This window comes from Sinohyriopsis cumingii, chromosome 9 (genome assembly GCF_028554795.1).
Source record: "Sinohyriopsis cumingii isolate HCF-2022 chromosome 9, ASM2855479v2, whole genome shotgun sequence".
NCBI lineage: Eukaryota > Metazoa > Mollusca > Bivalvia > Unionida > Unionidae > Sinohyriopsis > Sinohyriopsis cumingii.
Window position 1 is genome coordinate 91,973,842 of NC_142969.1, and position 24,398 is coordinate 91,998,239.

The 24,398-nt window shown below is 37.0% G+C and overlaps 1 protein-coding gene across 1 annotated transcript; it reads right to left on the minus strand.

Annotated features, from left to right (window-relative positions):
• Positions 1–3,056: 3,056 nt before the first annotated feature.
• LOC149792237 (uncharacterized) lies at positions 3,057–24,082 on the minus strand. Its single transcript, XM_089969372.1, has 4 exons — positions 23,786–24,082; positions 12,820–12,942; positions 8,556–8,811; positions 3,057–4,481 (listed from the first exon to the last, which is right to left on the minus strand). The coding sequence occupies exons 1-4, from the start codon at positions 23,849–23,851 to the stop codon at positions 3,607–3,609; spliced, it is 1,320 nt and encodes a 439-aa protein (XP_089825498.1). The 5' UTR covers positions 23,852–24,082; the 3' UTR covers positions 3,057–3,606.
• Positions 24,083–24,398: the final 316 nt, after the last annotated feature.

The following is a 24,398-nucleotide window of genomic DNA, read 5'->3' on the forward strand; positions in this document are numbered from 1 at the left end:
CTAGAAATAAAGTCTTCAACTTTGTGACCTCTGTCACTTATATGATTTGATCCCCATAAAATGTTATGGGCATTAAAATCCCCGAGTAAAACAAAGGGTGCGGGAAGCTGTTGAACAAGACTGTCGAGTACGTTTGGTACTAGGTTAGTGTTTTGTGGTAAGTAAATAGAGCAAAATGTAATCACTCGATGTAGAGTGACGCTTACAGCAATGGCTTGTAAATTTGTGTTTAAAGGGATGATGCTATGAGGGGCTCTGTTGTTCACAATAACAGAGACTCCTCCTGAGGCCCTGTCAACATTTTGAGAGTAGTTCTTAAACAAGGAGTAGTTTTTAAGTGTGATGTGATCCGTATTTTTCAGAAATGTTTCCTGAAAACATAGTACAGCAGGATCATGTTCTTTTAAAAGCAGAAGAATATCATGGTAGTTGGCTTTAAGTCCTCTGCAGTTCCATTGTAAGATGGTGTTCTTCATTACAACTTTATATTAAAGATTCGGGAGCTAGGTTAGACCCTTCGCGGAGGCAATCTGTTTGGTTATTTCTCTGGAGGCCGTACGGGGGTGTATTGTTTGTTGTTAGGTCTGGAGCCACCTTGAGGACATGGAGCAGATTCTTCTGCATCCATGTCCTCTAAGTCTCCAAAGCTATTGTGCAGCTTTATGGGGTCGTCAGACCCCTTTTGCTGCCTATTTGTTTGCAACTTTTTCTTACTGTTTGGTGATCTTGGTGGTGGAATATTGTTGAATGTTGAATGTTGTTTGCGTGGATGTTGAGTTTTTCTGGGGTTTGTTGTGCGGAATGTTCGAGTCGGAATGGGATTCAGGTGGGTTTGTTTGAGTTTGGGCGTCTTTCGTTGCTTTTTGGCTGCTTTTCACTACAGTTGAGAAGGACGGGCCAGGAAGTGATGTTCTAGCTTGTACAAGCTCTGGATAGGGGATGTTGGACGTGTATTTAATCCTCTGGATTTCCTTCTCCTGTTTCAATGTGTCACATTCTTTTGAATTAGCATGGTGTTCCTTTTCGCATGTTACGCAATGTGGACTGGCTTTACACTCGGATTCCCGGTGAGAGGGGTCTCCACATCGGCCACATATTTGGCTTCTGGAGCATCGGTCTTCATGATGACCGTATTTTTGACATTTGTAGAATCGGAGGGGATTGGGTATGTATATCTCAACCTTAACTTGTAGGAAGCCATCTTTGACAACTTTAGGTACTGTTGGTTTGTTAAAGGTGAGTATAATGGTGTTGGTGTCCTGCAGATTGTTGTTTCGTTTGATTCGAATTCTACGGACTGCAGTGACCCCTTCATTTGTCATGCCCTCGACGATTTCTTTGTCGCTGACTCCAGCTAGGTCACGGCAACGAATGACGCCTTTTGATGTATTAAGTGATGTGTGTGCGAAACAAGTTACTGGAATGTCATGAAATATCTTAATTTTTTGAATGTTCTCAGTATGTGCTTTACGTTCGCACTCCACAAGCAGACCACCTGATTTGAGCTTTTTAACGCTTTTGGGTTTGCCGACTAATCCAAGTATAGTCTTTTCGACTATAAATGGCGATAGTGCGGCTAGGGATTTCGTTTCCTCTTTTGCTTGGATGACCATGAAGCGAGGAAAGAATTCCACACAACATGGTTCATCATCTGAATCAGTTCCAGTTTTGGTTCGTTTGTTTTGATTTTTTTGATTTTCCATCTTGGCTTAATTACAATTCAGCACCCGTGCTCCCTAGCCACCAAGGAGCCCAACAAGGGGACACTTTTCAAGTGCCAGGGATACACAGATGCCATACTCAGTTAATAAAATTACCTTTGATTGACCCTGAAGTCGCCAATTTCTAAGGTCGGTAAAATTACCCCCCGATTAACCCATTAAGCCACCGCCTTCTATGAAGTCTTCTAAGACTTGGGAAAGGGAAAGATAAAGGAATAGAATATAGGGGCAACGGTGGTATCAAGAGAGATACAAGGAGAAAGATAAAGAAGTTGAGAGAGTAAATAAAGACTTCCTAGGGCTCGGCGTGACCAGCCGATTTGTCGAGACCGGGCCCATCCCGACCACCCGTCTAAGAGAAGTAGAGGCCAAAGTAGTGTATTGCATGGAAAGCCTCTGCTCAACTACCAGGATCCTTTCCTCCCCCGACACGGGACGTAACCCACGGCAAACAGGTTGCCTCTACTTAGTCGCCTTTTACGACACGCGAGGCACGTCGGGCCAATTCTACAACCCCGGACCCGCAGTGGGATATATATATATATATATATATATATATATATATATATATATATATATATATATATATATATATATATATATATAACATTGCTCTATTCAGATCATTATTAATGTAAGCATGTTTACCTGAATTTGAGTTTAAAGAATAGTGTTTATTCTGACAATGAAAATTATAGAATGGAAGTTCTATTAATTGACAGTATTTTCAGACAATAGTAATTTCGACCTAGCTAAAGTACAGTGGTAAATATTATTGATTTTATAAATATTGCTCATTCTTGCCTCAACATCTTCATGCATAATCATAGTCTTATTGTTGTGTTCAGCTTTTTATTTGGGTGATTTATTTATTCAAATTATAAGTCACTGGAAATACAAAAGTGTTCATTAATATTATTCTCGGCTGGTACATTAAGTTGGAATTATAGTGAATTCAGACAAGAACATGTCATGGATTACTTTATTGTGATACATCAATTTAACCTTAGAACATCACCACAACCAAGGTAACTGAGACATTAGCACTTTCGAGACTACGTGCATATCAAGGCATTCATGAATCCTACTTGAAATACTTTTGGAATTCAGTTGGAACTTTATACATTTGGACTCTTGATGAACATTTTGTACTATTTGGGATTTAATTCACCATACTGTAAGTTTTTTTTAATTTTCACTTTGTATTCTACGGAATTAAATTATATATTGATCTTTACAAAACCTGTGTTTATCTTTCCTAAAGTCGTAACAAGATTAAATACAAATAATGTATTTAATAATTCGTATTACAGACATATAACTACTACAAAAAAGTACTTTACATTTTTATTGAGTTTGTATAAATATTCTTAAAAATAAACACGCAAAGAAACATAGATATACACACAAAAAACATACACTCTTAGAGTTATGTATTATACATATTCGTTGTGCTTTATTTAAGAACTAAATCCACATGTGTAAGTTTTTAGACCCAGGAGAGTTGTCCTTTATACAGGTAATATAAGAACACACAATGAACACGCATATATATAAAATAGTATCATCCTTATAAACACATCGTTTACAAATCTTACAAAGGAGTCCTGACCCTATCCTCATAGGTGTTTTGGTATATACTGGCAGAAATTAGTATTCAACATGACAAACTCATTTGAAGAAGTACTTGAAAGATTCGTTAAAACACGGGCAAATACTTTTTTAAAATAGTTTTTACTGTGGTTGGAATGGCGTTTGCTAATCAAACTATAAAACGTGACTAGGTCTACTAAGCTGCATTACCATTATGAACTGCTATTCACTCGTAATGATAACGAGGTTAATAGTGTGACTTCTTTTAAAATGATGCACCAGTCACTGAATCCTATATATTTGTCCTGACTTGAATAAATTCCTCTCGCCTGCTTTTTCCGGCGGCTGCCTCGCAGACGTACATACCCTCTATGTCTTTTTTGACATTCTGGAATGTAATGGCAGTAGCAGAATCGTACTTGCCGGAGGAGTAAATAGAGCCATTGATAAGAGTGCGAGACCCATCATAGTTGATCCTGCTTATTGTTGTCGTAGGGGATGGACTTCCAAAGGCATAACACCATAGAGCTCCAACTGGGGGTTTAACAATCAAGGTGCTTCCTGAAGGTCCATAGATGGATAGAAGGGCCACGCTGTTCTCGGGGAACGGTGATTTGCTGGCTTCTCGGCTTTCGGGATATATATTGAATGTTTTCCCTATGTACATCTGGGAGATAATACCTTCCTGCTGAAGAACCATTATTCTGAAGGAAAGCATTCCGCCCAGTGCCACGAGAGAAGAATCCACAGTGGCTGTCCATTCCTTGCCGCCAGGGACATCCGTCATAGTTCCGTTAAGACGAGGGTCGTTTCCCTGAAGATCCATTAATAGTGGCGGATTCATACTATTATCAATTGATATATAGTTCAAGAGTCCAGTCACTGTCGGGTCAGTGGATTTCACTGTCACTTTCAGAGACAGGTCCTGACTTCTATTCGCTATGATATCACTAGGTGATGCGTGTATAATTTCCACTTCAGGGAAGTTCTGACTACCTCCTCCAATGATGGCAGACATCCGGAAAACGAGTGTAACTTCTGAAACCTCCGAGAGCACCTTCAAGTAAAGAAGTTCAACGTCATGCAGAGCCGTCTTATTAATTTTCAGGGCCGTCTTTCCTGGGTTATTATTCTCTACAACATGAACTGTGCCAAGGTGATCTCCGTCTACAATATAATATTATTAACAACAGTTATAGAATGGAATGAATGGACCACTGAATCACTGTAAATTTTAAAATAGTTCGAAACTCCATGCGTATACATATTTCATCGACATATTCCAGTACTAGTACACTGAGTGAGCAATAGCCATATCCTACTATCATGCTGTATAAGAGCTTATATCTACACAAACTGAGTTGGTTAAGTTGTACAAGTGTATAATTTAAATAAAGCAAATGAAATGGAGAAACGACACAAGTCATCCCAACGTTACAAATGTCTCATTTAGGATACAGATTAAATGTGAATAACAGAAAACAAACGTATTACGTGCCAAAAATATATGATGATTATCCATTTAAGTGTTTGTTGGACAAGATCACTAAATACATAGATTTCCCCTATCAAGTATATGCAAAAAATAGAAATAAAATACGAATTAAATTTAGAGAACATCAAAATTAGCGCACATGGAGGGGAAGGGGATATGTAAAAAACATTTAATCTATCCATAGTTTTATTTAAGAACAGAACCTACTCCCGAGGGGCAAACTTAACATATTTTTAAAGTAATAAATGCGCATAAATGGCTGTACTGGATAGGTACAAGGACAATTTATTCAGCAATGTAGATTGTTGAAACTATGCATGTCCCAATTGCTTTTATACCAAAATCATACTGGGTTAAAGGTTCTAATTTAGCATCTATGAACCCTGGCGAATTTCCTTGGTATACAAAACAAAGCTGAAATATTTTGTCTACAGCTTCAACTGTGTTCCGGTTTGCTGCTTTTTATTCATAACGTTTGAAATCTTGCATAACGATAACAGATATACCAAGGTATGCTTTCAATCTTTCTTATTGTTTTCTATTTTACCAGATATCTATCATTGTTTTCATGGTATGCCAACTTGATCACACAAATGTCACGACATAAAAGAAGCATCTACCCACTTAATATTTTATGTTGATGCAAAACTTGTCTGAACTCAGATCAGTTTTATTAGATCCATTTGAGTCCCGGATGGTTATGATATTTATCTGCAATTAATGTCAAATAAGCTAAACCCGCCCCCCCCCCGTAGGTTCAGGGTTGTAGAATTGCCCGACATGTCCTCACTACGTGTCGTAAGAGGCAACTGACAAGATACAACCAGTCTGCCGTGTGTTGCATCCCGTGCCGGGGGAGAAAATGATCCAGGTAGCTGAGCAGAGGCCTTTTGATACAATACACTACTGTGGGCTCTACTTCTTCTAGACGGGTGATCGGGATGGGCCTGGTCTCGTCAAAATCGACTAGTGACGCAGAGCCCTAGGGAGTCTTTATTTACTCGCTCACCTTCTTTATCTTTCTTCTTGTATTTCTCTTGATACCACCGGTGCCCTTTTATCTTTCCCATTCCCAAGTCTAAGAAGACTTCGTAGAAGGCGGTGGCTTAACGGGTCAATCGGGAGGTACCTTTTCCGACCCTAGAAGGTGGTGGGTTCACAGGTCAATCAGATGTAATTTCGACAACTGAATATAGCATCAATGCATCCATTGAACGTGAAAAGTGTCGTCTTGTTGGTCTCCATGGTGGGCGGGAAGAACGGGTGATGAACTTTAAACAATCCAAAATCCAAACGAAAATCAAAATAAACGCACCAAATCTGGATCTGAGTCAGATGACGAACAATGTACTGTGGAGTCATTTCCACGCTTCATGGTTATACAGTCGAAAGATGCCACAAAACGGCTTGCTGCACTATCACCGTTTGTCATCGAACAAACAATCACAGGTTCGATTGGCACACCAAAATGTGTCAAAATGTTCAAATCAGATTGCCATCTTGTTGAGTGTGAGCGACGCGGTCAGACAGAAAATATCAAGAAAATGAAAACGTTCTTCGATATTCCAGTGACCTCATTCGCTCGAGCATACTGAATACGTTAAAAGGCGTGATTCGATTTTGAGACTTGGCTGGAATCAGCGACAAAAATATCACTGAGGGAATGAAAAACGAAGGTGTCACTGCAGTACGTAGAATACGTATTAAACATAACAACAACCTGCAGGACACCAACACCACTGTACTCACCTTCAGAAAACCATCAGTACCCAGAGTGAAGGTTGAGATATACATTCCAAACCCCCTTCGATGCTATAAGTGTCAGAAATATGGCCATCACGAAGACCGCTGCTCAAAAAGCCAAATATTGGCGATGCGGAGACCATTCTCACCAGGAAGCTGATTGTAGAGCAACTCCGCATTGTATCAACTATGCAAAGGAGCACCATGCCAATTCTATGGATTGTGATACATGGAAACAGGAGAACGAAATACAGAGGGTGAACTACACAGCTAGCATTCCCTATCCATAAGCCAGAAAACTTGTACAGACCAATACAGTCCATCATGGCCCATTTTTCTTCACTGTAGTGAAGAACAATCCCAAAACAACGAAGAACGCTCAAGCACAGACAGATTTATTCAATTCAACACCAAGCTCTAACGCCTCTATTAACAAGCACAAAAACACAGCATCTAATCAGACAACTTTTAATAATAAACCACCATCGAAATCACCAAAGAATAAAAACAAATCTCATGGAAATAGGCAGCAAAACGTATCCGATAACCCCATCACACTCTATAACAGGTTTGGAGACACTGAAAGCATGGAAACAGAAGAAACTTTTCCGTGCACTTAAGGCAGGTCCCTACCTAACAACAAAAAAATCACCGCCGTACTTCCTCCAACGAAACAAAAAAACAAACGCCATACCTTCCTTTGGCATTAGAATATCATGTAGCCTTGACAGTACAAAAATTGATATTTCTATATTTCAGTAAACGTCCAACTCCGAAATACCAGCCTAGCTAGTTAAACAACCTAAATTACTTTTTATGCTACATGATGTTAACAAATCCGAGACAACTCTTACCATGAACTCCTCATCGAACTTAAAATACTACGCAATAATATACACGGATGGATCAAAGGATGAGGAAAAGGCTGCTGCAGCCTTCGTTTGTGGAAATCACACAACGCAAGTTCGCTTACCAATTGCAACATCAATATTTTCAGCCGAAATCAGAGCAAAAGACCTTGCTCTGCACCTTATAGAAAACAAACGTATTTTAAACAGTATCTTCTCCGTCTCACTATCAGTACTTCAGTCACTACACAACAGAAAACTGGAGAATCCATTATTGAAAAGCATACTCGTTAAAAATACCAGGCTGAGTGTCTCCCACAACATAATATACTGTTGGTTACCTAGTCATATTGGTATTAAAGGTAACGAACAAGCAGATCGCGGTGCTAAAATGGCCCTTACTCAAGAACCATCTGTTTTTAAAATACCGTATACTGATTTTAAACCTAGTGTCAGAAATTCCTATTGTCAGAAGTGGCAGGCATCATGGAATGATGCATTGAATAACAAACTTCATGCAATCAAGCCAACTCTAGGATTATGGACTCCTTCCTTCAGAACCATGCGTAGGGAGGAGATAGTCATTGCAAGAATCCGAATTGGTCATACTTTTATCACCCACTCCCACATACTAAAAGGTGAAGACCCACCAGAGTGCGTTTCTCGCAATGAGCCATTTACTGTTAAACACTTTATCACAGAGTGTTTTGACCTGCAACCTACGTGCGATCAGTATTACAATGTGCATAATACGAAGGAACTTTCTGATAATGTAAACATCACTCGTATTATAGAGTTCCTGAAAGCAGTGAATGTTTACTCTAAACTCTAACTTTTATGCCATCACCTCGTGCAGTTTTATGCAATATATATACCGTCCCTTTTTTAATACCTTTTCATCTTCTTCATTAACATACAACATTTACATCACCCCCCCCCCCGTTGATCGGGAAGCTTTATTTTTCACCGTTACCATCTTATCGTTTTATTTCAACTATTCCTTTTTTATATCGCTGTTCGATATGAGACTTTTTATAATTTTTAAAAGATTATACATATAGCATTTTGTTTGGCGCTAACTAGTCTAACAGTGCTGATGCGCCGTTAAAACTAAATCAATCAATCAATCAATCAAAAACTGTCAATAAAGTTTACCTTGAATTGGGATCATTTGACCCCGGATGTTATATGCCCACAGGACGTGGTGTTTTTCAATAGTCTTGTACTTAACAATGATGTAGATGTGGTCACTTGATGCCACCACAGCATCGGCTGATTCCACTACTATCCCTGACACCGGTTCTGCTATTGTCTGTTTCTGGTCAGGTTTTGGGGCAACAGGACCATTAAAATTCGGATCTCCTTGTTCGTGACTGAATGCTGAACAGACGAGACGAAATTCTTCAAGAACCTATCAAAATGTGAAAGAAAAACAAATATTATTTCAAATTCTGGCTGCTTCACACTGGTTTCACGCACGTACCTTAAGGTAACAAGCAAACTTCCATGTGCCCAAGAATAAATAATTTTGTTGTACCAAACTTCCTTTGTGCTGCAAAACTCATGCATACCGGTGTAGTTAATCCGAAATATATGACAGGTGATTTTCTGTCTTCAAACTTCTGAATTACTAAATATTATATTATTTAATAATTACTAATAATAAATAATCTAGTAAACTGAATGCAGTCAACCAGCAAATTGCTCTATAAACGTAACTACTACAAATTGTCCTTCTGCATCTTTCTTGCATTTGTTATGATGAGGAAATTGTTGTATGTATGCTAATAATCAACCACTTGACACTTGAATCCAGAAATAATCTGGTACGTAAAAAAGGAGTGATAGTCTTACCACGCTGAAACATTACACAGTTTTGTAGCACCGGTAGGATTCCAGTTAATGTGATTATGTAAAGAAATACAAAGCATGGGAGGGGGGCATCCATTGTGTCCTCGTAGCGCTTGAAGACTGACTTCAGAATGGTTGAATATCGTAGAAATGCCTTGCACAGGTGTTGATACTAATTTAGATATTTTATATGAAGCTCTACGATTACATTCTTTTCTCTGCTTTGATTTCAGCTTATTTATTTTAGAAGGCAGATGCTGTTTTCTTCACATAAAAGAGGTGTAGAATCGACAGGTAATTTAACTTATGTATTTGTAAGCATTTGATTATTCCATTCCTTTTATATACTGTCATATGAATCAACTTCATTTTATCTTTGCTAAGCAAAAGGTGAGTATAGTGACGTTCTTAGATTAGGATTTGCTGGATATGACAATTGTTGGGTGAAGTGAATCGCATCTTTCAGTTAATTGGCGTTGATTAGGTTCCAGCCCCGGACACAAAATCTACCGTTTTGGTTCGGAAGCTGTAAGACAGATGGCGTGTTCGTGATTTGGCAAGGATACCATGCCCGACCTTAGGGCAAGGCGAACGATCTTTGATTGATTGTTATTTTTACGGTGCACCAGCACGGTCAGGCTATTTAGCGTCGTACAAAAGGTTATCTACATGATTATTTAAAAATGAGAAAAAGTTTTAGATCGACCAGCGTTATCAAAACCAAATAGTTACAAGTAGAACGATAAGATGGTTAAGGGCAATATATAAAGCTTCCTGATCAACTTTGAACGTAACTAGTATATGTTGGCATCACAGCTGACAAAGAACAGTCACAGGTATATATTGACGCTCTGAAAGAAGCTCTCCGCTCCAAAAGCCCTGAAACGAGTGATCAGCAGAAATGGAAGCAGCTGGCGAATGTTATCTGGAGCACATCCCTGTCCGTTTATGACAAACAACATATCAAGACCAAGTATTGTTTCAAAGCCAACTCTAGTGAAATAATCATAGCCCCTGTGGCCAATTGCATCTCTTTCGCTAATTCAAGGCTGCCACAAGCAAGAAAACTCTACAAGCAGCGAGAAATACCAAAAGCTACCCACAACAGATGCAATACGCTATGCTAATGACTATTGACTGCAGCTATGTCAGAACATCCAGACATCATCAAACGCGGCCAACATCAGACATGTAACATGGCATAAAAAGACAGCAACTCCAACATTAGTTACAGAAATGGCCGTAAATGACCCCGCCAGGCAAGTGTAAAGGTGGGTAGAAAAAGCATGAAGCTGTAATTCCGGCAAAACGTTGCAATTATACAGCCCTGAACGCCATGAGAGCATGCCTACCTTACCTTTGTCGAACTTGATAACCAACCGTCGATCAACTCTACAAGACTATACAGATAACGTAGCAAAAAAGCAGAAAGTCTCCCGAAAAAGATGGCATAGCACCCTCAAATGTGAACAGTCCATCCAACTTTAACACCACCACTGTGCGGGAAAGAGGGTGAAGTACCACAAGATACGAGAGAAGCTAACAGCATCTCTCTATATAAAACAATAGATGACAGGAGCGATTTGAATACCTAATAATGAGAAACATAGGAAAGGTGTTTGCTCGAAATGCCCTGAGCGAAAACTAGCGAGTCGAGTCTACCCTGAGTCATAGTGCGACTTCAGAGCCAAAAGGTCCACCATCAACATGATTTGCTCACTTAGACTACTGCGATGGAAGTGAAAGGTGCAGAGAAACCATTCTACGTAGCCTTCCTAGATCTCACAAATGCTTTAGACATTGTCAGCAGAGTGGATTGTTCGAGCTGATAGATCAGAAGAGATGACCCCCAAAGCTCCTGACAATGGTCCAATCCGTCCATGAAAACATACATATCACAGTTCAGTTGATTCTATTATACGCGCTGGGGTCAAACAAAGATTTGTTCTTGTCCCTACACTGTTAGGGATAGTCATCGCTCTTCTGATAAAACACGTGTTTGGCTCATCAAACGAAGGAATCTCCCTGTATACAAGGTTTAAACTCTACAACCTTTTACGTCTACTAACCAAAATCAAGAGCCGCAAGGTTTCCATCATCCTTGATATGGTCACAGCAGCTCATTTCCAAAAACCTCATTGACCAATTTTCACAAGATTCTAGTAGTTTGGCTTATCATCATAATAAAAAGTCGATTGCAGTAATGTTTGAGCTTGTTCAATATACACCTTCCATCAACATAAAAAACTAAGAACTTAAGGAATCTTCCAGTGCACACGCCTTGGGTCTACCATCACTGACAATCTCTTTCTTGACGCAGATCTCAACTCCGCATTGGAAAGGCTTTTTCAGTAATCTTTAGTGTGAGCAAGAGGATCAGAAACAAGAACAAACTGACAAAACACACCAAAATATAAGTATCCCAAACCAGAGTTATCAGCACGACCCTGTATGGTAACGAGTCATTGCCACTATATTTGTACCAACATAAGAGACAAAACACATTGTACCCATATTGCCTCCAACGAATCCATGGCATCTTCTGGAAGGATATATTTTCCAAGAAGGGGTTATAGAGCGTTCACATATCTTCAGCATGGTCACACTTCTAAGACAGCATCGCCTACGAGGACTTGGACATATAGACTGATTGGATTATGGATCTATACATAAGGACACCTTCTTCGGCAAGCAGGTCTCTGAAACAGGCCGCCAGGTTTCAAACACCTGAGCTTCCTAGATATGTGCAAAATATACTTCAAGACTTCAGACACCGATGTGGATAGCTGGGGAGTACTTGCATATATTGACTTTTTGAATAGCATTAAACAGATAGTCTAACATGGATACGATGTATAGACTGTCTGAATAGCATTGCTTACAGATATTCCAACATGGAGACGGTGTATAGACTTCTGAATAGCATTGTATACAGATATTCTAACATGGATCCTGTGTATAGACTGTCGAAATAGCATTGCATATGGATATTCCAACATGGTTACGATGTATAGACTTTCTGAATAGCATTGCATACAGATATTCAGAAATGGATACAATATATAGACCGTCTGAATAGCATTGTATAAACATACTCCAACATGGATACGATGTATAGACTGTCTCAGTAGCATTGCTTACAGATATTCCAACATGGAGACGGTGTATAGACTTCTGAATAGCATTGTTTACAGATATTCTAACATGGATCCTGTGTATAGACTGTCGAAATAGCATTGCATATGGATATTCCAACATGGTTACGATGTATAGACTTTCTGAATAGCATTGCATACAGATATTCAGAAATGGATACAATATATAGACCGTCTGAATAGCATTGTATAAACATACTCCAACATGGATACGATGTATAGACTGTCTCAATAGCATTTACGCGAATATTCTAACAGGGATACACTGTCAGTAGTCCCATGGATCGCCTTACTGAAAACAATTTATCCCTCGATTATCAGTAAATAAAAATAGAGACAATTCGCAACAATGACCTTCTTAGACCGGGTTGGAGTCGATAACATTTTGTGAATATTGAGCAATAACTACTTACATTTTTGTGCTTTGTAAGTTCCTTCTCCAGTACCTGTATTTTACGTATTCCGTCTTGATGCAGTTTCTGGTACCTCCTCAAATCAGTCTCCATCTCTCGTATTCTCTTGACATGAGCAGCAGGCTGACAAAGTACATAACATATGTTCACTGAGATAGATAACTTCATGCATGCATAAATACATACGTACATGCATACATGCATGCATACATAAAAGATACATGCATACATACATACATATATGCCACAATGATACAACACAATGTTCGTCGACGTAGTATGTAATTTTGCAGAATACGCTGTATCAGTGATATACCACGAGAAGTCTACATTTTTCATTAAAAGGAAACTAGTCTTGCCTCGTTTTCTTTTAATTAAAAATCTATATAACGAGTTGAATTTCAGTGATACAGCGTACACATCATACACATTGATTATTTATAGCACATACAAATACATATATTTTCCCTTTGAATGGAGTTAAGATATATTCCGGGAAATTGTGTATTGACCGAGTGAATGAACCCCCTCCACACATCCCTATGAGAGTGTCCGCTACAAAATGTAGTTCTAGTTTTGTTTCTTGTTGTTCACAATCACAATTGAAATGTATAATTTGACTGTTTTATGTTTTAGTTTCTATTTTGATTCACATTGATTAAATCAATATAAAACACACTTATGATTTAAACATGAGATATGTTTTCTTTTATGAAGAAAGTAGAGAACCACCAGCAGTTAGTATTTTGTACACGATATTCTCAGGCATTCACGTACTGTCGTATGAAAATTAGCGTAGAATATAAAACTAAGTGATTTGAAGAACCAACAAGAGATACTAAAAATATTTTAATATTTTACAGTTGATTTAAGTCATTATTCTGCATTAATTAACATTACAACTAACCATACAATTCTCTCTCTCTCTCTCTTTTCCTTTGGACAGTTTGACTCAACTTTACCATCATTCTGAGGTCCAGAGATATCGTGTGACAATCCCCAACTCTCCTAATTGCAAAGAATTTTGTTGGTATCTTCCTACGACGGTCCAGATCGAGAGAGAGAGGCTTTTAGACATTTTGATATTTCACTAAAAATAATCGATTTTTAGAACATTATAATAGGTTTAAGAAATAACAACAACAAAAACAACAACACTAAAGCATTAAATACGTTACAATATGTGTGCATCGTAACCGACAAATTTAACTTATAGTGTCGACAGGTTATTGCAACTATGTATCATTGATATTATGAATGCTGTAGAGAGATCCCAGGGAAGGTGTAAACATATCGTTACGACAAACCATATTATTGTAGGTTACTTAGTGTAAGTTCAGTTTTAGGTTTTTATCCAGCCTAAATTGTTTTTCTCTCTCACTCGAAAGTTCTGCATCGTGTGACTCTTATGCATGAGATGGGAGAGGGAAACCGAAAAAGAAAGGATTGCAATGACATTGATCTATAGGCCTGCAGATGAAAGAATGTTATATATATATATGAGAGCAGAAAAGATTGGGAAATGCAGCATATTGTCTTTCTGCTGTCAGTCTGTACATCTGATCACAAAAGCCATCTATCTTAGATCGATTCAATTTTACACATATCATGGTCCAAAATGGATAATCTTACTATATGTTTGGATCGTTAAAACACGATTCCTTTTTTATACACTTTCAAATTTGTTGGGTATTTTTATGAAAATAATTTTTGTAGCAAGCGCTAATCAGCAAAATCCGTTTTGGGTAGACTGATCAATTTGTTACTTATATTTGTATTTACATCTAGACAACCTCTTTACATATTGTGACCCATAAACAAAGCTGTATTTGTTTTTCATACTTTAAACCTTTTGTACATGTTTACAATTTGTTTACCGATCTTTACATTTGCAATTACATTTAAAAAAAATTTGATGAAAATCTATTTAGTACTGTTGAGTTAAAACCAACTAGTCAAATGAAATTTAACTTGATTAGTTCTATGTTTATTTTGATGGCCTGATAGAAAGTTTATTTTTGGTGAACATACACTTTTGTTGGTCTATTGCATTCTACTCTGTAGAGCAGACAACTAACAGCATTCAGACATGGTGGCACAAGTGTTTTCCAAACAAATTCTTGTTCAAGTATGACTTACTTTTTTTCTTTTTATTTTCATTTCATTTGATTTCAAAAATTACTAGGTCACTAGATGCCTCTAATGACGACTTTGTAAAAGTCAAGGAAACATCAGTTTGTCCTTTTATGCGTCGCAATGTATAATCACGTATACTCAAGTATATAATACGTTGCAGTGTATCTGTATAATGTGTGCTGTAGTATATAATACGTATCAATGTATCTATATAAGTGTAGACGCAAGTATATAATACATCTAGATGTATCTATATCGTTGTAGACTCAAGTATGCAATACGTTTGTGTTCTCAACATAGCTCGTCTGAACCGCGAGTACGTAATGCCTCTCGGTGTTCTCAACATAGCTCTTCTTAGTTATGAATATGTGTAAATCTCCTGAGCTACTTAATACGTCTCAGTGTTCTCAAAATAGCTCATCTGAGGTACAAGTATCTAAATAGTTTCAGTGTTCTCAAGATAGCTCATCTGAGATGCAAGTATGTAATACATCTCCGTGTTCTCAAAATAGCTCTTCTGTGATGCAAGTTCATCTCAATGTTCTCACATACCTCTTCTGAGTTGCAAAACAGGTGATTTACATATTGCATTACCGACTTCCACCACCTAACAAGAAAAAAAAAATAACTCCATCCAGCTACATTGCAAACATTTCCCAAGTACGGTATGCATGTATGGTGTAGCAAGATGGGTCGAATTTAAAAATGTTTCTTTTCCTCCATGTCGCTGTTTATTTCTCCATTTTATTTCATGATAATGTTAATACATCTCAGAAGATAAAATCCGTTCTTTATACAGCTGCATCGTCCCTTAGTTCCGATGGGGTTGGTAAGTACGAGACGGGTAAGGGGTATATCCTATTGGTCCTCGCTTTCGTTAGTTTTGCCGTCCAATGTAGCTTTCAGTGGGTTTATATGATTTTTCGACTTTCTATTATCAAACCTACTTTATATAAAATTACTGCCATTAATTTAATTAAAAACTGGGCTATCAAAAGGGTAGTCAATTACTGGATTAGCGATGAACAATAAACATAACCCGCCTTCGGATAATCGGTACTCACTTTTGACCGACATTAATTACGATTCAATAACTCGAACATGCTGCTCGTGATGGTTTTCACAATTTGGATAATATATCGCAACGGGACGAATAGCGGATAATATCGGGTATTCGTATAATCGGAGTTCGAATGAATGAAAGTCGAATACATTACACTCTATATTTAGAATGAATTGAAAGTAACAATAGAAAGAAAGACTAGTTGCTCTAACGTTGGGATAGTTTTTAACAATAACAGTTGGAAATAGTTTTCCCTCTTGCACACAGAAGTTTCCACTTGTCACGTTTTGAAATTTCTTTCCGAAAACACCAATATTTTTGTGCAAGTGAGGCAGAAACTGTGTGACCTCAGAAATTACTTGGTGGTTCCCCTGTTGAAGTGATTATATATACTCGAGGTGAGTTATGATATAATGCATAGGACATTTCTTACTCATCCAGGGAGAAACTCACAGGTAAAAAAAAGGCACAAAAGAAAGTCCAAAGAAAGTCACAAGAAAACAGTCATGCCAAAGTCACATAACAAATGTCAAAATTATTAAGTATACAATTGTACTAAATTTTCCTTAAGATAAGTTCGATTAAAATGAATTCCATCTTCTAAATTAGTAACCATTAGTATGCGAAATGTGTACTGTTAACATAAATTTGTAACAGACTTCTCACACCATAAATCCATTATAATTGTGCTGTCTTCCCCAGTTAGCGTTAAAGTTAACAGTGTTAACATGCATTTTTTCTCGTATGCAGTAGCCTTGTTCTACGATATAAGCTTAGTGGCAATTAGCAAAATCTCAATCATTTCTTGCCTCAAATATGCAAACTGTACTGACCCACGACAATTTTTAAAACTAAAATACCATGATTTAAACTATCTCATTCAAAAGAAAAGAAAAGAATGTAGAAGACGATGAAGCTAAAGAGAACGGAGAGAAGGAACTATAAATGAAAGGCGAAACAAATACAATTACATTAATGTCAGTATTTTTGGAGATGCGTGTCCCCAAGATTTAATTTAAGTGCATTAATTAGTGTCAATAGTACTGGAAATACATATTCCCGATTTTTTTTATATATAAAAGCGAATTAATTAATGCCAGAAGTAGTGGAGATGAATGTTCCCAAGATTGCAATGGCCCATTTTTGTTGGCTACGGTGTAGTGGAGATGAATGTTCCCAAGATTGAAATGGCCCTTTTGGTTGGCTACGGTGTAGTGGAGATGAATGTTCCCAAGATTGCAATGGCCCTTTTCGTTGGCTACGGTGAACGATGTCTTATGAATTGCAAGTTATCTTCAGAGGGTGTCCTTTTGTATCATAAATGTTTCGAAACACGAGGCCATAGATTGTGACCTTTCTCACATGGTCGTAATATAAGACCACTAATCGCATACATCTAAAAATTAGACAACAGATTATAACATCATTTACATCTATGGTAGGCTTGGTTGATGTACACGCTTCCATACGTCGTAATAATTACGTGTACATACAGCGTGATAAGCATATATGCATATACGCCTGTTCGCTTTTGTCGCATTGATATATACATCTGTCGGCTCTTTACATAGGGCCATTCTTTTTCTGTTGACACTGATGTATTTTCTTTAAACCTAACATTTCGTTTATTTCGTATATCTTTTATGCTTTAATACGTTTGACTATATATATATATATATATATATATATATATATATATATATATATATATAAAGAATGAAAATCATATGACGAATACCAATCATTTCAAGTGCACTGGATCCAGCAATGGATTACATGTGCCAGGGATGTATTAAGATAAATGCAGTAAACTCACTACGAAAAGTGCGAAACTAGTATCTAGCCCGTATGAGCGCTTTCGAGATCTATAATGAGTCTTTTTCAAAGGCAAATTCAAAACAGACAAGACAAACAAATAAAGCAGAAAACCGGTTATGTTTGATAAACTTTACATGGCTGTTTCTACAGGAATTCAACCTATTAGCTTTATTATGTTTCAGCAGTTTATTTCAGCTTGTTGCTGAGGTGGCAGGGTCCAGTTTCGTAATTTGGCCCCTGGCAAATTTCTTAACTTAAGGCTATGGTGTGACTTTTTCACCTATTATTGTTTACTATTTATAGATATGGATATATTTGTGAACTAGGTGTTTTGGGCTTGTGTTGTTCTTGAAATTGATGTCAGTCATGTACAACTTCCATAGTTGCTCTGCAGTATGTTGATAGTGAAATACCAATAGTTGGCTAGGAAGAAGAGCTAGCCTCCCATAGCAGTAGACACGTGGGTTCATGGCAAGCCGAGTATCTCAAAAACGGCTTGGATGACAACTATTCTGAATTGCATCAAACTATTTAGTAGACAACGTTTTTCAAAAGTTTCATCCAGGGAAAGGTCTTGCGTTTGCATTGTGAGTACTACATGCTGTCAAAAATGGCATTTGGATGTGAAAAATACAGGTATAAAATAGGGGTTGGGGTGCATAAACCTCTTCTGCTATGAACTGCCATTGACTTCTCTGGTCAAGTGAATACTATTCTTATGCTCTGTTTTAATATAGGTATCTAAAAATATGGACCTTTTTCACCTCACTTGTGTATTTGATTTTTTATGATTTTTTATACTAGGTCACTGATTGCGGCATTAAATTTGTACATAAAAACTGGACCCTGCCCCCTTAAGGAAAATTGATCATTTTTTGATGGTGCAGTCAGCCACATCTATTACACTTTTCTGTTTCTTTGTGTATATTTAAATAATTTTTATGCATTAGCTTTATTATATCTCCTTCCTTTTTCCATATATTACATAGTGTTGTATGTGATGCTCTTTGGAGAGGGAGGTAACTGTGTTTTGTACCTCCATGTGAGAACTGTTTACATCATGACAAAGTAGCATATTTTGGATATAACTTACTAAATATGGGAACAAAATGGTAACCATAATGTATTGTCTTGCACTTTCTCTAGCTGTCAAGGTTTTGCACCTCTATTTTTATGAATACTATTCACATTTCAATACAGACACGCCTAAACAATTGCATAGCATGTCAACATGTATTCTTTAAAGTAATTTAACTCCACAGGAGCAGATAGAATTCAGAGGAATCATACATAAACACACTGTTGTGAATATTGAATGTCACCAGTGGAACAGTCTTAGAAATAATGATGCATATGGCATATTACTTGGTATATTTTGGTGAGAAGAATGAAAGTTTTAGCACACCGACATAGTTTATACCTTCATGACCCCACTCTGAAGTTGACATAAGAGATTCATATCTCACACTTGGGTGATAGTAGAAAATGTTTCAGTGTTATGTATATATCTTGAAATTTCTAGGTTCAGTTAACAAAGGGGGAAAAGCTTAAAATTAAGTGGCAGCTTCATGCATTTGACAATGCACATACAGTTTCTCCTCTGAAAGTCTTATGTTTTCACTGAATGTTAAAAGTACATCAGTATCACTTGTTTCTTTTCTTTTTGCAGGTGTCAGTTTGCATAGTAAGAGATTAGGATTAATCGGTTAGTCATGCTGAAAGAAACAATAGCTTCAATCTCATCCAGATAGTCATTCTGATCTAAGTGCACAAGAGAGTGACTTTGACGGACAGACTTAGCTTCTGCAGTTGTTTTATGGTACGTGCTTATCAAAAGCCAAGCCGGTGATATGCTTTTTACCTTGAACTGGATTTTCCACTATAAATATTTGTTCTATACCTTATCTTATTATTTACTATGATTTTGTAAACTCCAGAAAACATTAAAGTCAGTTGTAAGTAAATTGGTGTCTGAGAAGAAATTTCTCTGTTAAACTGTATTGAGTAATTTGTATATGTATGGTCAATTTCATTGGCTATGTAATAATGAATTTATTTGATATGTCACTCCTTGTAAGTTTTAGGGTCCTACACATCAGTATATCAATATTCCAGCATTGTCTAATGTTAATTGATTAAACTTTTCCAGACTAGCTAGACTTGTGTTGCGATTACCCCCCCCCCCAATATACACTGACACAACACTGATGTTGCTATTAGCATCTCCAGAATGATAATGAAAAGTTAGGAACCACTTCTTTTATATCAGTCTAAGAGTACTTCTAAAGCACATGATTTACTTAAATGTGTGATTTCTTTAAGTTTGCTAGAAGAGTTTAGAGAAACTTTTCACTTCTGCCACTGACACCTAACATAGCATTTATGTTATTCCCTCCTAAAATGTATAACTTCCAGATCTCTTCTTGACATTTATGAAACATTGTAAAGGAATTTTGATTTTGTACTGATGCTATGGTGGTAAACAAAGACCAAGAGCATTGTAGGTTGCAAACAATTTGAAATCTTTCAAGAAATGCAGTCAGTCATAATTCACAATGTAAATAATGCAGTGCTTTTTGCCGCAAAGAGGTAACTTTTTTAAAAGCATAATACCATTTTTAGTTTTGTGCACAAAAAGTTTTCCTTTATACCAATGTACTAGATAATGTCTAAATATGTGATATGTACACAACTTTTGACATAAACCATTTTGAGCCAAATCCTTAAGGTGGCAGGGTCCAGTTTCGTAATTTGGCCCCTGGCAAATTTCTTAACTTAAGGCTATGGTGTGACTTTTTCAGCTATTATTGTTTACTATTTATAGATATGGATATATTTGTGAACTAGGTGTTTTGGGCTTGTGTTGTTCTTGAAATTGATGTCAGTCATGTACACCTTCCATAGTTGCTCTGCAGTATGTTGATAGTGAAATACCAATAGTTGGCTAGGAAGAAGAGCTAGCCTCCCATAGCAGTAGACACGTGGGTTCAAGGGAAGCCGAGTATCTCAAAAACGGCTTGGATGACAACTATTCTGAATTGCATCAAACTATTTAGTAGACAACGTTTTTCAAGTTTCATCCAGGGAAAGGTCTTGCGTTTGCATTGTGAGTACTACATGCTGTCAAAAATGGCATTTGGATGTGAAAAATGCAGGTATAAAATAGGGGTTGGGGTGCATAAACCTCTTCTGCTATGAACTGCCATTGACTTCTCTGGTCAAGTGAATACTATTCTTATGCTCTGTTTTAATATAGGTATCTAAAAATATGGACCTTTTTGACCTCACTTGTGTATTTGATTTTTTATGATTTTTTATACTAGGTCACTGATTGCGGCATTAAATTTGTACATAAAAACTGGACCCTGCCCCCTGATATTGGGAAATATCTGTATTGACTTAGAAAGTGATGAGCCATAGCGACATCTGTTAATTTATGTAAATTTATCTAAGCGCATATTATGTCCCGGATATTTCATTGTGATAGTAGTGATAGGCTATTAAGCAAATTTAGAGAATTATTTAAAAGAAAATGTGTCGGCTGCAGAAAATAATTTTATTTGTGCATGGTTGTCTTTTTCTAGTTTTCTTGGTTTAAAACGCTTGGTTTAAATGCTCTAAGGTGGCACATCCGGTAAGATTCGTTTTCTTTCCTGGTTTCGGAATTCCAGTTGGGGTTGGGTGCAATTGCAATTAGAATTATGTCATTAAAAGTGTGGCATGGGGAGGAGAAGTTTTCTGCGACCGGGTTTCTGTACAGCTTTTTTGTCATCCAATCAGATCTATGAAGGTTGATCCCTTTGTGTATCTTTTCAGTTTCTCTGACACGATGAAGGCTACAGGTCTTACATGTGATGAGATCACTGATATTCTCTGTATTGCGCGTTTTGAAAGAAGGAATGGGCTGATAGAATACCATTTATCCTGATTTATCATCCAGGCAACCCCAACGTAGGTAAACTCATCGGGAAACACTGGTCAGTCGTGGAATCGTTGGACGCACTAAAGTTAATCCTCTCTAACAAACCTGTAGTCGCCTACCGGAGACTAAAAAACCTCAAGGACATCCTATTCAGGGCGAAGCTTACGCCAATCATTAATCTAGACCACCATAGTCAATATGGCCCCTTTGGCGATAAAAGGTGCAACACCTGTCAACATATGATAGAGACCAGGCTATTTTCTAGCACAGTGATTAGAGAAAAATTAAACATACATGGTCCAAACAAAACGTAATGGTAAATATGATATAGGGGTAACAGACGAAATGACGCTTAAAAATCATTATTTGAATGGCCTAAGGTAACGTAGTGAAAATATTTCCTTGTAGTTGGCGGGTGAGTTGTATATTTCCACGGCGTGAAATACTGGCGCTACGTTACGGATATGTAATACGGAGTAGCCATGCAATTGTCAGATTGACATCCAATTGTGCATTTGTGATATTTGTGGTCATGTATTAATTAGAGGAAAATTATTTATCGTCTGGGCGCGTTGGAATTTTCAGTTTACAACAGTACTTGACTAGAAGTCAGGAAAACATATTACTTCTAGCGAGATTCACGCTAGGGTTGAAATCTATCAATAAATAAACTCTTTTGGTGTATTACAGTATGCATCAGCAGTTTGTAAACAGGTCTGTTTATAAGCGAAACATATATTTACTCATACCGTTCTTATATAATATCTTGTTTCGGATTCGGCCAATGTGGGTATGAGAGAAAGCTTGCCAGTAACTTCTCGTGGGTCGGTTGTTCTTTCCGGGGTTTTCCCGGGTTCTTTCTCCACCATTAATACTGGCCGCCATGTATAGTCTATCGTGTGCTGAAATATGGCGTTAAACCCCACAACAACAACAACCTATATAATATCCTGTAAAGTATTATTCTGGCTGAGTTAACGTATGTTTGGTTTTCGTTATTTTTTAGTTTGAAAAAAATGAAAACAATATTTATATATATTAGACAAAAGATAATGTAACTATATATGTTTAAAAGTCGAACACATTTAGTGCATTGTGCCAACAAGAAGAAACAATGCCGATATAACAGCAAGACACGCAATATCAATATCTTTTGTAGACACACGGAATTAACGTTTTCTAAATTACTGGCAGAAATAACTTTGACTGGAAGAAATACTGTAAGTTAAAAGACAATCTGGAAATACCTTTCTAATACTTGATATTTAATGTACTTGTTAAATTATTTTTAATGACTAGTTTTAACACAAAAAAAATATTTTTTTGTAAAACTTCATCTGCGGTTGTTAATATTGGATTTTAAATAAAGTAGATCTCGGTTGTTATTATTGGATTTCCAATAAAGTAGATTTCGGCTGTTAATACTGGATTTCCAGTAAAGTAGATGTTGGATGTTTATTATGGATTTCCATTAAAAGTTGCTCATGGTTGTTAATAATGGATTTCGAATCAGGTACATCGCGGTTGTTAATATTGGATTTCCAGTCAGGAGGTCTCGGTTGTTAAAAATGGATTTCTAGTAAAGTAGACCTCGGTTGTCAATATTGTATGTTCAATAAAAAAGATATCGGTTGTTAATATTGGATTTCCAATCAAGTAGATCTCCGTTGCTAAAATTGGATTTCCAATCAGGTACATCTCGGTTGTTAATAATGGATTTCCAGTAAAGTAGATATCAGTTGTTAATATTGGATTTCCAGTAAAGTAGATATCAGTTGTTAATATTGGATTTCCAGTAAAGTAGACCTCGGTTGTTAACATTAGATTTCCAATAAAATAGATCACTGTATACCATGCATCATGAAATGCCTAAATGAATGCTAATACAATTTTCGATAATACCTTTTAAAAGATTCCAATTGAAAACAGCACCCATACCAGCACCACCATAGGAAACCAAGACGAAAAAAAAAGAAAAAAAAAAAGAAAAAAAAACCAAAAAAAAACAACAAACTAGATAAACTTACCGCTTGGCTACTGACAAACACAAATCCAACTGCGCAAAGAATAAGAAATATAAAACAATTTTCCATAGCTGTCTACTTATGACAAGAAAAGATCTTTCTGCCGTGAAACTGGTGCCAAACATAAATGTTTTCCCTCTTATTTAAGGTTCTTGTTCTCCAGTAGTGGAACCTCTATAGAAATCCCTGTCTGTTTTATAAAAATAGTCCAAGCTGAGCTCGTAATCGAACGTTGCAAACTGTTAACCTCGTATGTGTACGTTTGTTTGGTATTTATGCGGTCTTTATTACCCAACTTACTTTTTGTACATACGTATGCAATATAAATCCGTCAGTTTGGCCGAGTAAATTCATGGTAATAATATTCCTTTGGTTCACGAATGAAACTGAACCGTGTAGAGCTGTCATACAATGTCTTCATTAATGGCTCTTTCTTGTTTCTTATACGCATCGCTGTGTTCGACATTTGTCAACTGGAATAAGGAAGAAGGATAACTGACAGCTGTTGCAGACGATATCTTTGTCCTGGGTTCTGTCAGCTTTTATCAATATTTTATTTTCCATGGGAATATTCAAGACGAATAACCCTTCCTCGGAATGACTTCAAAATATGAGT